This window comes from Kwoniella shandongensis, chromosome 1 (assembly GCF_008629635.2).
Source record: "Kwoniella shandongensis chromosome 1, complete sequence".
Classification (NCBI taxonomy): Eukaryota; Fungi; Basidiomycota; class Tremellomycetes; order Tremellales; family Cryptococcaceae; genus Kwoniella; species Kwoniella shandongensis.
The window spans coordinates 1,118,674-1,133,625 of record NC_089287.1 but is presented as its reverse complement, the minus strand read 5'-3'; the positions used below and the strand labels follow the sequence as shown (position 1 = coordinate 1,133,625).

General features: G+C 50.6%; 3 protein-coding genes across 3 annotated transcripts; 1 reads left to right on the top strand and 2 right to left on the bottom strand.

Moving 5' to 3' along the window:
* Window positions 1–474: 474 nt before the first annotated feature.
* On the bottom strand, window positions 475–2,683 carry CI109_100401 (uncharacterized protein; the record flags this gene model as incomplete). The annotated part of the gene is made up of 13 exons (XM_032002937.1): window positions 475–582; window positions 647–712; window positions 769–841; window positions 903–914; window positions 998–1,320; window positions 1,424–1,549; window positions 1,636–1,745; window positions 1,827–1,912; window positions 1,970–2,053; window positions 2,107–2,243; window positions 2,330–2,343; window positions 2,396–2,408; window positions 2,480–2,683. 13 exons carry the CDS (start codon window positions 2,681–2,683, stop codon window positions 475–477), a joined length of 1,356 nt encoding a protein of 451 aa, XP_031862744.1.
* A 4,401-nt stretch (window positions 2,684–7,084) lies between these two features.
* CI109_100400 (uncharacterized protein) lies at window positions 7,085–9,163 on the top strand (the record flags this gene model as incomplete). The annotated part of the gene is made up of 2 exons (XM_032002938.1): window positions 7,085–8,194; window positions 8,270–9,163. 2 exons carry the CDS (start codon window positions 7,085–7,087, stop codon window positions 9,161–9,163), a joined length of 2,004 nt encoding a protein of 667 aa, XP_031862745.1.
* Window positions 9,164–10,400: 1,237 nt separating this feature from the next.
* On the bottom strand, window positions 10,401–14,553 carry CI109_100399 (uncharacterized protein; the record flags this gene model as incomplete). The annotated part of the gene is made up of 19 exons (XM_032002939.1): window positions 10,401–10,635; window positions 10,702–11,131; window positions 11,199–11,318; window positions 11,370–11,406; window positions 11,460–11,601; window positions 11,658–11,682; window positions 11,736–11,780; window positions 11,840–11,962; window positions 12,018–12,157; window positions 12,209–12,228; window positions 12,290–12,432; window positions 12,498–12,593; window positions 12,647–12,697; window positions 12,749–12,819; window positions 12,875–12,937; window positions 12,991–13,998; window positions 14,051–14,190; window positions 14,302–14,309; window positions 14,406–14,553. The coding sequence occupies 19 exons, from the start codon at window positions 14,551–14,553 to the stop codon at window positions 10,401–10,403; spliced, it is 3,045 nt and encodes a 1,014-aa protein (XP_031862746.1).
* Window positions 14,554–14,952: the final 399 nt, after the last annotated feature.

Below are 14,952 nucleotides of genomic sequence, written 5' to 3'. Positions count from 1 at the left end.
TGTAACTTCTGTCAAGGACTCTCATATCCCAAATCCGTTCGGGTTGTTATCCACTTGCAGGGGGCCGTGAAAAGAGGGGGTATTGGGGTACACATTGGAACAACTCACGAATTGCTCAAAGAGGATTGTGAACGTTGCTAGTCGGTGTGTCACTGTGATCTAACCAAGTATGTGGTGCTTGAACCAAGATCGGAGAGGTTTGATCCAGTCGTAAGGTGAAAGCGAGCAAGTAGAAGTACAGAAGAGAAAGCAGAGTGAGAAGATAAGAACGAGTTGAGGTGGACATCCTCCACTCGGAAGCGCGACTGCTTTTGTGGCACCGTTTTTCATCCATACCAAACGACGTTCCAGTGTTATTATGCTTGTTTGTGATCCGTATGCGTATGTCTTATGCTATGCATCCGTCCATTGTGTCGTCCTTTCCGAGCCTTCATCAGGAACAGAAAGGAGAATGCTCTGCGCAGCAGTCATACTTCATACAACTCCGTCCGTTCTCATCTTCTCGATGTCTGATCTCCCGTATCCAAGCTCCGCGAGCACCTCATCCGTATGTTGGCCTAGGTATGGCGGGGGTCGATATAACTACATGTCTTCATGATCAGTTCACAATAAGTGTAGCCCGCACCCGAAACGTGTTATTGCTGACCTTGGGTTTGGATCCGTCGTATGAGACAGCAGGAGCTGCCAGCTTGATCCTACCTGCTCTAGGGTGCTGCGAAAGGCTGTCAGAACAATCTCGGAACACATCACGCAGATGCAGACACGTACTTCTACTTCTTCAACTACTTCTCGGGCGATCGCCTGGGGATGTGCGAATGTTTGTGCGATGTTGTTGATGGGTCTGGCAACGTGACATCAGTCATTATAAATGCAATCATCCCGGTCAAACAAGGCAAACTCACGCGAACGGCAATCTATCGGACGACAATGGGTGTCAGCAGGAATGACAAGTACGAATGACAACCAAAATAGACTGTAGGCTGCAGCACCAACTCACCCCTTCCCAGTCAATTTCTCACACCACTCCTCGGTTGTCTGCTCCGACAAGGCCTCCTCAATCAACCTGATCATCTCCGCTCTGTTCTCCACCCTACTGTGGTTTTTGCTAAACCTCGCATCGTTGATCCAATCCGGTCTCCCTAACACTGCTGGAGAGCAAAGGATAGCAAACTGAGTATCGTTACCGGCCGAGAGCATTATGAAGGAGTTCTTGGTGGGGAAAACCTGGTAGGGGACGATGGAAGGATGAGATGTTCCCCAACGAGTGGCTTCTTGGCCAGATATGAGGTAGTTGGATCCGATATTGGCGAGCGATGCTATCTGTACAAGCGGGAGCGGCATCAGCTTGTTGTAGATGAAGCTTCTGAGCAGTGAGGAAGGAACACAATTAGTGCGATAAGATGGAGGAGATGCATGGACTCACTTGACTCTCGAACAAACTGCACTCCACTCTGGATCCACGACCCGTTCTGCCCCGTTTCAACAGCGCTGCCAGAATACCCGACTGAGCATAGTGCCCTGTCAATATGTCTGTGACCGCAACTCCGACCTAGAACAAAGAGGAGCGATAAGCACACTATCCAAGGGTCGAATTCAAAGTCTGTTTTTACATCAGTACTCTAGATAGGGACTTACTTTGACTGGCTTTCCACCTTTTTCCCCGGTGATATGCATCAACCCCGCCTCTGCCTCAATCACGACGTCATATCCAGGTGATTGAGCATAAGGACCGGTGGAGCCGTAGCCTGAATGTCACAACCAGTCATCAGCATCACTTTAGCAGTTCAATGAGATCCCGAGACTTTGCAGATTCATCTGTCACGTACCAGTGATAGAGCAGTAGACCAGACGTGGATTCACCTCCCTCAGCTGTTCATACGCCAATCCAAACTTTTGCAGCTTGCCAGGGACACTATTCTCTATCAGCTGTGCATTTCACAGGTTGATGACGGGAAATAGCTCGACTCACTAGTTCTCAACCAGGATATCTGCTTGTTTAACCAATTTACGAATCACTTCCTTCCCCTTTTCCGATTTGAGGTTAAGCGTTAAACTGCCGGCTCGTTAGCGCCGGCATTCCTCTCTTTCACTCAAAGGCAGACTCACGATCGTTTGTTACGGTTGGCCTGGAGGAAGTAGGCCGATTCAGGAGGTAAATCTTCTCTCGGACATCCTTCTTCAGGCATAGATGCTGAGGGAGGTAACCAAGATCTTGTGTCGTCCCCATGTTTAGGTGATTCAATCTAGCTCATTGAGATCAGCCTAACGTCCGGATACGTTGTGGTGTTTGCATTCAGTCACCAGAATAATAGGGACATCATGCACTCACTTTGATGATATCGGCTGACGTCTTTCACATTAGCTGAAGACATAATGGCCCCAAAAGGCCGCTCACCTCCAAGATCAGACTGTCGTAAGGTCTCACTAGTCAGATCCAGCTCCAAGTTGCCGTATGGTGTCACAATCTCGTGCCACTCACTAGCATCATAGTAGCTAATGGTCCTGCCAACACTCTCGTTAGATCCACCACTCTGATCCCAGCTAGTGGTCTATCATCGACTGGAGTCGAATATGCCCGACTTTGGATCGGCCATGTTCCTCTACGTATCCGAACGAAAGTCGAAGATGAAGGGACAAAAGTGCGTAAGATTGCCGTCGAGGACAGATTCAGTGATCTTGACATCTTTCTGTACTCGTAGCATGCAAGGAATATCAGGAAAATACAGAGTAAGAGTGAGGTATGATTGATGTCTAACGCAAATCAGAGATTTAGACCAGTTCACGTTGTTCGGCTGTGACCGCGCCGGATTGAATTGCCGAGTTATCCGTAACGGTGCATGTGGCAGCAACAAACGACTTTGGAATACCACAGAGCATTTGGTCGTCCAGTCGCATGTAGGCAAGATATGCATGAGCCCGACCTTCCGGTCCACGACAATGAGCTCTGGATGCATCAATGCGCTCGGTAGAAATCGTGACTGAGAATGTTCGTATCTGGTCTTCATCGCTTCGTCTTCCCCTTACCTCGACGCCACTCTAATCTTTCAATCTGCACCAAAGGAAGAGCCGGGCTTGGTACGTACCCAAGTATTATCTGTCGGGCATCACTGGGACTGAGGCCAGCGTCAATGGTGGTTGCCTCAACTGGGGATTGGTGGGAAAAGAAAAGGTTATCACTTCAAACTTACCTGCCTGCCATGTGCACGGACACTGTACTTCCCACTTATTGGTCACTTGCTCACTGAACACAAGCGTGTCCCCAAGTGGCGCGTGGAGAATGGGCTACAGACACCGTTAGTGGCTTGCTAAGTCAGACTTGCATCGTCCGATCGGGACGGTCAGCCTTCACGATGATAGGATACCCAGCGGCACAGTTGGTACTATGTTCGCATTCGCCAGATTCAGTCGGGCGTATCCGAATGGAAGTGGCCGCTAGTCACCACATGATAATCTGCACAGCTTCAGAGTGACGAAGCGTGATGCCAGGTACACCCACAGATTCCCGACTGACCTGTCCCGCTTCATAAAGTTCGACACTCAGTGATTCCCTTTAGCCGTAAACAAAAAAGAAGACGGGAAGATGATCGACGACTGGGCGTTCTTTCTTCCATGTTCTTGCTGACGTTTTAGGCTATGGGTGACTCACCTCGAGGGATCCATCGGTTCCTCGCACTGATATCCACTCTCACAACAAAGGATTTTGGGCATTACGCAGGGCACGGGCTAGTCGACGCAAGCGCCGGCGTTTTGCCTAGGCACGCTTCCCCTCACGCCACGTTGTCGTAATTGCTTGGTCGCCTGTTCCAACAAACACTCACGCTGGGACGGAGTATGTCTTGGTCTTTTGTTTGTGGAGCCGATTAAGGTAGCCGTGAACCCCGAACAACAAATGGGATCGGTTACGAGAACAAATGAGGCTTGGTCAGCTAGACAACGTAACTGATAAGTAATATGATTATTATCCTGTTCAGAGTGATGGTGTTGTGAAGATCGCACAAACGGCATTATTGATCGATAATGAAAAAGATTTACGATATTCAACAACGCACACACTCCTTTTCAAGAGGCGTTATTATAGTTCGGAAGACATCAGAACGGAGTACTTCGTACTCCAATACACCGGCAGCGGTGGTATATCTCGTCGAAACAACAAGGGCAGCCACGAGGGTCAGGACGAAACGCTCCATCCTCATCATGCGATCTGAGTTCTGACTGTATCTTGTTCCTTGTAGTCGAGACAATCAGTTTTTCGAAGTCATGATAACGTGATTTGAGCAGTTGACCCCGAGATCCTCTTTGAGATCCATAATGAAGAATGGAATAAGAAGTAATATTACGGTAGGTCCCATGAAACGAACGAGATCCCATTCCAGCAATTGCTTCTGCTTCCATTGGAATGCCGGTGGTAACGCAAGTGATCGCCTTCCATGAGAGTTCCTGTTGGATACCTGGAGGATGTAGACGGTAAAGAGACGGAATGGGATCTAGCAAAGACATTGCAATGTCACGCCCAGACTGCTCGCTCTGATTTGGTCTGACCGGCCCGGTTCACCACAGCCAGCAATAAGCGATGCGATCATTTTCCATTCTCACGCCAAGGTCAGGACCGTAACATGGCACCGCGGAGCAGATGGGAACAAACGCCACTGAACATGCTTCGCAAGCGAAAACAAAAGAAGCCCGCTGAGATCATCTGTCGATCATCTCCTACGCCTGTTCTTGGCGAACAGGGGCACCCCGCTTCCAGTGTAGTAATTGCGGAGCATGTCGCACTGCCCCCCGAACACCAGTCTACATAATACTCCCGATGCCGTGTTTTCTGCATGTCACAATTCTCTCGTCATTGGGCATATGTACAGAAAAACGGAATCTCGGCTGACAATCCACGATTGCAAAGGCACGTCAAGGGCGACGCATCTACGAAAACACTACTACTACTGTATTTGACGAACAAGTCATCTCCGCGTGTTCTATTGTGCATGTCTGTCCGTCCGTCTGTCCTGTCTGTGCCATGAAGTCTATGGAGTCAAATGGTCCGAACCTCCGTCCATATAAAACACAAACACAGCCCCAGGTCCCGGGGCCATGCGCGACAAACTCAAAACAGTGGGTGGTGTTTCAAGTCCGACGGGTTCTTTGCACAGGAGAAGAAAAATGCGTTCCAAGTCCGAACAAAATGCGTGAAGCTCCACTTATTTCGGTCTACCTCCCCCGTACATGTCGGTATGGAGCCCTCGTGGAGTCGGGCAAAGCCGAATAAAATCGTCCGACCTGGTTTACCCCTGGTACCTTTGCCATGTTTATTACATTATGCCCGCGATCGCAGTTAGCGTTCTCGTTCACTTCCACCGGAGATCTCCATTACTTTTCCAACCCCCGACAAGTAAGCATGATGCCGTGTGTCCGCCACCCCCACCACCCCCCCTCCCCTCTCCCCACCCCCCGCTGGTCCCTTTCGGAACATTTAGACAGGATAAGCTTCTTGCCGAGATTTGTTTCTCACAGACCAAACAATGTCGCAGTACAAACACGTCATGTGAGAGAAAAGTGCGACGAGGTACGGTACCACCATTCAGGCACGACACGATTAGGAAAGATAGCGTAGGGCAAAAGAACACTGACCGATGAGTCACCTTATTCTCCTAGGTGGATGGGTGGCGACTCACCCTTTTCTCTCCCTTTTCTCAACAGCGAGCGTGTGAATACTTCTTAGTCCTCAAACCACAATTATTACTGTACAGATGGCGTCAATGGTCCGATGCTTGGTCTTGGCACGAGGCGCTTCATTGTCAAGGAACGAGGGAAAGCACCCCCTATTAAGCCCTTCCCTCCTCTATAGACAAATCAGCTGCGCTGCCGAATAGCCAGACCATTGACATACCCACAGATGCATGACCCTTATCGGTCCCGTCCCACCTGTCCAGTCCAGGAAATATCCTTAACGCCGCATCGTGATATGCACAACAGACATCAGCTGAGATTGTCCCTTGCGGGATCCCAGGGGGGAAGGGGCAGGAGGTACAGTCGTGGTGGCCAGGTGGCCAGGGCTGGCGGATGAGATTAGCCAGATCCTGTTCACACCTTTCCTTGGGAATGCACAGCACAGCAATAGATGGTTTCAATAATTCATTGACAGTATGTACACCATACGGGTAACATGGGAAAATACAAGGTCAAAAGTTGGGCGTACACCCGGCATGTCGTAGAGTCATCCAAGTCGTATACCTACGGCCGCACGAGGAAGCCGGCTTTGGCGTCGCTCACTACACAGCTGCAACAATAATGAACAATTGAATTGATGCAGATAATCCTATTATGTCCGACAGAAATGGAGTAGAGTTGGGATCGTGCCTCGCGGCTGCTCGCTACATTGGCATGATGCTTGTAACATAATTGAAGGAAAAAGAATAGACACACCTCTTTAATTGAGTTAGGTCCGGGCAAACAAAGCAAAAGCGATTGGGAGAAAACGGAGTACTCACCCCTTTACGTTTGAACTTCCATTCGGTTCTCGTGTCTCGTATTTTCCTCTCCAGATTAGCCCCTATCTCCCCCTTCCCTCTCCTGCCATTACGTTGAGCAGTGTCCTGCCAGAAAGGGGAAATCCTGCAATCAGTTAGCAACAACGGTCAAATATCGTTACAGCTGTAGACGCCGACTACCTCCAATTATACCACAATCGATTGCGAGATAAAGACCCCTTCTTGACCTAGACCCACACTTCACATCACAATTGACTGGCTGTTCACTCCAGTCATTCTCCATCTGGTCTTTTACCTTTTCTCACCCTTCTGTACTTCGCTCTCCGCATATCGCCTTACTCATTGACAACTCCTGTCCACCACAACTCAGTAGCGTAAACTGTCCTGACTCCTCTTTTCCCACCCCTTCTCGAGCACCATTCCTCCTCCCTCATACTCGAGTGAGGGCTATTCGTCCATCCCGATCCAGTCACCAATCTCCAATAACGCCATACGGCTACTCTGTGAGTGAGCATCATCGTAGTCACCGTCGCCTCCAGCTTACCGCTTTGTTATCGTCACATTAGTCAAGAGCGCTACTCACACCGCTCACATCCCGCATCATGCAAGCGTATCAGTCCAGTGACAACGTTGCCCAGAACCCCCACATGACGATGGGTCGTCGAAGTGCCGCGCCATCTCTGCCCTCTTCTGGCATCGCTACGACAGCGACCGAGCAGGTGTATTCACCTATCTCGAAAAGAGCTCTTGCGTATCAGTCATCTATTTCATATGGCATCAACACACCTCAGCTTCCTACCATCGCTTTGGGAGAGTCAACCTACACACCAAATGTCACAGGCTTGGGTCTCGACACCGGAAATGGCATCAGCTATGGTAACTCAACCATCTCGAGCAACAACATCAACGCCATCACCGCGCCCTACCCTTCTCCCTGGATCGGCCAGCAGAATGTCCCCACTCCTGATTGTGACTACACCTTTGTTGCGCCATCTCAGCCAACGATCCCCGGGCCATCAACCACTCCATCATCGTCAGGCACCTATCCTCCAGCTTACGGATACGGAGTCAACCACTTCCCCATTTATCCAACTCCAAATAGTATCCTAACATCTGGCTACAGGCCCCTTCCACCCAGTATGCCAGGCTTTATGTCCACCCCGAGGTATAACTATGTGGACATCTCTTGCGCCGCTCCTGCCGACGTTTTCGGCCTTGTAAGTGGCACGACGTCGAGTGAACAGGTCACCTGTCCTGCTGTTGTTCCCGACCCTTTCTTCTCCAACTCGAACTCTGCACTTCTCTACTCGGTCCAAAGCACCAATGCTTCGAACTCGCCTTCGTCTTCCGGAGGTCATCTTCTATCCTCTGGCACAATGTCGAATTCGAGCCATCATCCATATCCATCGCAGTCTGTACCAATCCTCGATACCAACACGTATCATTCGAGTCCCGATGTATCCGAGGAAGTCACAATGACTCAACAACCATTCGGGTTACAGGTTGAAGACAGCGACGGGGAAGACGAGGAAGACTATCTTCCTTCGATTCCAGAAAAACGGGCGAGGGGCCGAAAGGGCGGGCGAGGACCGAAAGGGCACGTCAAGCCTTCATCTGCTTTGTCGACTTCGAAGAAGAGTGGTGATGGCGAGGGGAAGAAAAGGACACGGATCCAACAGGCTTGCGAGTGCTGCAGGATCCGAAAACATAAAGTGGGTTGTTGCCGCTTTCTCTCATCGCTCGGTGATCCATCTGACCATAGGCTGACTCACCTGTTCTTTTTTTAGTGTTCCGGAGGCGCCCGATGTGAGAGGTGCATCACAAAGGGCTTGAAATGTGTATACTCCAACGCACCTCGTCAGCGAGGTCCAAACAAGTCACGGGGTCCCGTTCCCTCGATGCCAAGCCACGAGAGTCTCTTGGTGACCGAACCACCATCTGCTCCGGTTCGAGCCAATGGTTCCGGCAAGAGGCGGCTTCATGCTGATGTTGAGGCGGGTCTCATGACGAAGCGAAGGAGGAACCATAGCGTCTCCGACGAGCTGACGAGGGGCCAAAATCGTGGGGACGCTACCGAGCAACTCAAGTTCAAAATGAGTGCTCACTTACGATCAAAATCGTTCAACCACCCTGGTCTTAGCGGGAATCGACACCAGCATCAAAGCTCAGTCCCCTCTACCACGACCAAAGTTCCCGTGGTAGGTCCTAGCACTGCTGCTCTAGGTGGTGGTTACCTCTCAGCCACGTCCTCGTCGACCTCCCTTACAACCTCTTCTTCCGCCTCGTCCGGCTATGCTTTCCCCACAGCGCCGCTCCCGATATCTTCTCAACCAAATTTCCCTTTCTCTTCCACTGGGTACGATCCCTCGATTGGGCCCAGCAACGATCATTACGGGCTTGGTCTGTCTCTCGGTCCCGCCGCGCCCACATCCATGGGGGTTTCCACCATCGTCACCGCCACCGACATGACGAAACAAGACTTGTCGTCGATGGGCATGGATTTCCCCGGGACCCTGCACGATGGGGAGGAAGAGAACTGGAGCACGGTGTGGGCGAGGCACGTGGAGAGCGAACGCGGTGGCGAGTCTACCGCACTATGGCGATCCAGGTCTGGATCGCATCGCTTCTCCATGCCCCTCACACCGATGGAAGGGGGAGAGGGTCGAGCGTGGCTACAGTGAAGGCTCGAATGTTCACTCGAGGGGGGCCGGGGAGAGAAGAGTGATAGATAGGAGAGGAGTAGAGTGTATACCGATCGCGGATGAGATCGGTATAAATACATATATATATCATACGGAGAGAGAGGAGGTGCGGAAGGAAGAAAGGGCGGCGCTTGGAATCGGGAAGTGGACAGTAGATCGACATGGCGGAGAGGAAGTGTCCACGTTGGTGCTTTTTTGGTTCTTGGGTCTTGATGCTTAATCTTAGTTGCCCTACCTCCTCTTGCCTTCGCGCGCGGGAAAAGAGTAGTAGATCAACTAGGCTTAATGCTCGGTCTCAGTATACCCATCTGGTTGAATCATAGCCTTTTCGTTGATTTTCGTTCCGTCTTGGTATTCTCACAAATCTCATGATTAACTTACTCACTTCATCAATGCTACACATCACTTCCGCATATATCATCGTCTTTCTCTATCATATCCTCTCCATAATCCTGTACCGCTCTTTCGTAATGTTTGATCTTCTGCTTCTAGTTATCCATTCTCAACGATCGTCATTTACATCCTTTTTCTGAGCATCCTGTTTGCTGTGTTTCTTAGTGTCTGTTCCATGGGTTTTTACGATCAATTGTACCGTGTTAGTATTTGCTGTATGTTGTCACCCTTAGTTACGAATTCACACCAACGAACGAACGATCGAGAGAGAGGAAAAGCGAAGACTGCCTATTGTAATGTCAATATGGGAATGTGTGTATGAAGAGAACGAAAGGACGAAATTGTATGTCGAGACGTTAGTTTCTTGTATTCTTGTAGCTTGTCCTTCCGTGCCAAAGATGCATGATGCCGCCAAGTTTGGCGATGATGATTATCCCACAAATGACATTCTTTCATTGTCGTCCAGGTTAGGTCAGGTCAACGAACCTACTCTTCAGTAATGAGTCTTCCCGCTTTTCAAATTGAGGTGAGCTGGGATCCGGGCAATGAAAGGTCAGGAAGGCAGTACTCAGTAATCGCGAAAACTCAGCGTGAGTCAGGGCGCAATACTGTGATACAGTTCAAGATCCTTTAGTAGTAGTTGCATACTTTATCGTACTCTTACAAGGTACGTCGACTCGACTCGACTCGACTCGACTTCGATATAAATTGCTATTCACATCGTTTATTCTTTCATGTGTCCTCCCAATTTAAATCAAAGTTCAAGAGTGCCACGTCCACGTCCACCCGCACATCGCCACCCTCGCCACGTTTGCCGCTTCGCTTACCACCAAACGTCCGGCAAAGTATGATTACCGTTCCCATTCCCTTCCCCCTCGCCACCACCTCCAGCTCCTGTACCGCCCTCTCCGCCTCCGTTCTGTCCATTTGAGCCTGAACCCAACGGTCCAGCAAGTTGATTGTCCACTTCCTGAGGAAGGAAGAATTGCTCCAATCCCACATAAGGGGTCATTTCAGTTGGTGCGGCTAACGATCCCAAAGATTGACCGTCAAGGAATCTGTCGAAGACAAGCCATAGTCAGTGTTGGTATCAATACCCTTCCTACTGGTGGTGGGTCACTTACAGTGGCAATTGGTTGTCTTCTCCCAAAGTGATACCTGCCCTTTCCAACGTTTCTTGAGCGAACAACGAATCAAATTCGAAAAATTCGCCCGACGACGGACTATCGTTCATCATCTGATTCGCCACATTCGCGTTGAACCACACAGTCGCCGAATTGGGCGACATGTTAGTCGGAGGAGCAACGCCTGGACCTCCTGGTGAAGGATAGAAGTTGGGATTGACCAACTGACTTGGAGAAAACGCAGTGAGTGATGCCGATGCTCCGGCCGGTGCGGGTGTAGCGCCTTCGTGCGAGTGACGTGGAGTCATGGTTGGTAATGCGGCCGCTTGTCTTTGAGGGGAGGAGATCGCACTGGGTGCTGGGATGACCTTTGCTCGACGAGCTCTTCGCAGGATCAGTCGGAGTGATCGGGCATAACGACCAGCAGGGACTGAACAGAAGCACATATATATCAACTCGGATATCCGTGACGAGGGGTGATAAAAGTGATAACTTACTCTCAGAAAGCACACTGGCAAGCTCCTCGACATCTTTAGCCGTTTTCTTAAGGTTGAGCTCGTTGGGGAACAGTCGGGCGATACGGATCAAGAAGGACGCAGCAAAGGCCGCACAAACATCTGAAGAGGTGCGTCAGGTAAAAGTAAGTGCGTTGATCTTACATGACATACGAGTATAGTGAACAGCGTAGCGCAAGCCGTTTCGGTACTGTCGGTTCTGAGTCAGTTGACAGTACTATCTTCAAGAGAATCGCAGCTCACGTTCTCGCCATGTAAACAGATGTCAAGACATCTCTGGGCATTCTTCATAGCTCGGATCGCAAGCGCTCGCTTCTCCTCAGGCATTCCGATGATGTCGCTCGACTCTCTGATACCTCGCAGCAGTTGCGAGTTCACAAACAACCTATGCGCAGAAGGTCAGTTGACATCAAGGATACGTCTTGGTGTGTTCCAACGTACTCGGCGTACTGCCTCTGAATGATGACTGCACAGACAGTGTCAGCGGTGTGTTCCGTTGTGGATACGAGTTCAACTCACGAGACTCGCGAAAGAAGTCACCCCTTCCTTTCCCAAAACGATCAGCTACACGGGAACGACATCAGTACGATATATCTCTCGGCTGTCCTCACTCTCGCACTCACACAGGACCCGGTCCCAGTATCTCTCCCAAGCATCAAAGTCCTGATTCGCTTGTTTCAGTCTCTTGAGCGTACTCTCGGCGATAGGAAGATCGGGTGAGGCAGTGAGTTCGATGTGCAGAGGCGCTAAGCATAGAGTCGGTCAACTCGCCACCCCGGCACGAAAAAGCAGACAACTTACAACGCAAAGCTGTGAGCTCTACAGTCGAGACGAGCCTTGCATCTGAAGTGATCGACAAAGGATGTTCGAGCAATCGTCGACATTGGTGAATCGTCTCGTCTTCCCGAATAATGGCAGGTCGGCCAGTCCCGTATGCCATCCTGTACATCTTTTAGTTCCGCAACACCACAATTCAGTCAATTTTGACTTACTGATGCTCCATGAGATATAGCTGTAGCCCATGAAAAGTCAGCGTACCGATTACGGATACGGGATAAAATCCCAAAACTCACACAGAACCAGGTCCTAGAATGGACCACCAATGATCGCTCTTGCTCGAGCTCCTCAGGGGATTTGCCCTTACCCATGCCTGTCCTTAGCAAATGTATGAAAGAACGGTTGATGCCCATGTCGATGCCCATACGAACAGCATGGCCTAAATGGAGATTGTGTGAGCATCGCAGACGATGACAAGTGTTACAGGTCGCGTTGATTGCTCACCTCCAGGCAGCCAGCCGCCGTCTTTGAAAGCGGCCAATAAGATCATACCCTGCACTGCTTCGATACGGTTGACGGGGTGGAAAAGCGTTCCCACAGCTGTTCCAAAGTCAACAATGCTAAATGAAAGTGCTGAAACGAAAGTTACTCACCAATCTTCTCCGCATGTGCCCGACAAGCTTTCTGAACTTCACTGGGTGGACCTGTAGCACCTGTCGGTATCGTAATGGAACGAAACGGAGAAAGATGCTCACCACCGCCGTCGCGCACCCTAGCGCCAACAAATATGATAGATGTGATGGAGAAAGGTGATCGAGCTCGTAGACTACAGGAAGTATGTAAGCTATGCAGCACCTCGACGGAATGCAGGTTGCACTCACCTGTCCCATGTATCCACGTTCGGGTCAAAGCATGGAATGAAGTTGGATGAACCAGCGTAATACCTATTTGCACCGCATTGAGCTTAGTCGATCCGGCCAACAAGGGGATAACTCACAGCCTCATCATCTCCTTCCCTTCCTCTTCAGTTACGAAGCCCTCGGTGACAACGTCAGGAAAGGCATGAACGTGCCACTTCTTCGATTCCGACTTGAATCCTGGCACTACAGCCTTGGGGGGCAGATTCTGGTTCTCGAAGACTGATGGACCGCCCGGTCGAGATGGACTGAATCGTGCTTTCTTGGGGGGCTTTTTGCTCAAATCTCCCCCAGAGGGTGCCCTCTCCATCTCGCTTGCAGTACGCTTCATCGAAGTACCATCTTCCTGACTGGAGGCTTTGGCAGCTTGCTCCTCTCTAGCTCTTTCCACTGCTGCCTCGACTAGTCCTGCCATATTGGACATCTCTCCGAGAGGGTTGATGATCTGCTCCGGAGCCAGAATGTCATGGGGTCCTACTGACCCTGCACGAGAGGGCGGTAAAGACATGTGTCGAGTATGAGATTCTTGACGTTCTATCACTCCGCTGGATGGCCATGTTACCGAGGGAACATTAAGATCGCCAGAGATAGTTTGACGTCTTGAACCTTCGTCCAAACCGCCAGGACGTCGTTGAGGAGGAGGAGGAAGCATGTCAGTCTGCTGGGGAGAAAAACCGAATGATCGAGCTTGGTTGGAATTGACGTAAGGACGGAATGGGTCGGGATGATTGGTCCCATTTTGATGTTGAGAGATGTAATTGTTTGTAGACGAGATAGGTGTACTGGCAAAGAAGCCGGTCTGGTTAGGATTGTTGGACGACATTGCCAGCTGACTGGAGGGATCGATGGTACCTGTATGGAGATTGGGAGACGCGGAGTCCATTCGTACAGTGGGTATCTGAGTACCGCTTATGGGAAGACTCGTCAGAGATGGCGCATAGTCCGGCGTGGTATTTGTCACTGCTATCGGTGTCAAGTTGGATCCATGCGACGAGGCCGCAGACGAAACTCCAGCTCGAAGAGTGGTGACTAGGTCGGTGAGCGTGTTCTGGATGGCAGAGACTTGACTTTCTAAAGATCGTATTCGGCTGCAAAAGCATCTGTGAGCTTTTGTCCTACCCTCCAACAACGCTGGCTTACTCTTCTCCAACGGGCGCATCGCCCCCTGTGGCCGACCTTCCTGGCTTCTCCATCACACACGCCAAGCCGCCGTTACGACATCGTTTGCAGGGCGGATCTTCAGCCCCCACACATCGCATCTTCATCCGTCGGCAGTTGTTCTACAGCATGAAGTGTCGGGTCAGTAAGAAGCATTCGTCACCGTGTGTTGCGGAGTGGGAGATAACAACAGGAGTGTATGTTGTAGTTATAGCAGGTAAATTAAGACTTACACAGGCGCCTGTGTATCACAAAGGCAAAAGAGATCAGCTCAAGCTTCGCTGGCGGAACATAAGCAGCTCTAGGATGGGTATAGTCAGAACATTGGGGCGCTCACGATTGACACGGTTGATCCCTCCCTTCTTCTCCCCCTTGGCCTTCCCTTTTCCGTCTTCCCGCCCTTTAGACCGCTGTCCATCCTCTCGCTTGACTTCATGGTCACTACTGTCGACACCCGAATAGTCACCTTCTCCGTCGTGGTCCATCTGTGATCACGCTATGACGTTTTGCTATGTTGTTATGTGTATCAACACTTGTTGATCGGTGGTTCGTCGCAAACGGTCTAGGCTGGTTTCCGTCCGGACCTTGTCCACCCAGAATGCCAAAACTGTTGTTGTAGCCCGTCCCTGGAAGCTAATGCCGGCGGCAGGGAAGTACACAGTGACGACTTGATCGCGCTTCCTGGAGAGACGTTGTACTGCGACGGTTTTGATTACTGAGCGTACACTTGATGCGAGCGCGGCAAGGATGATTGTCAACGTTTGACTGTCAATGGATCGTCTGTTGACGTTAGAGTTGCGGCTTTGTACGAAACTTGTTGGTCGACTGCAAGGGATGGGGGGATTCAAAGGGAAGGAGACCCCAACGAATCACGTGGCTAGGAT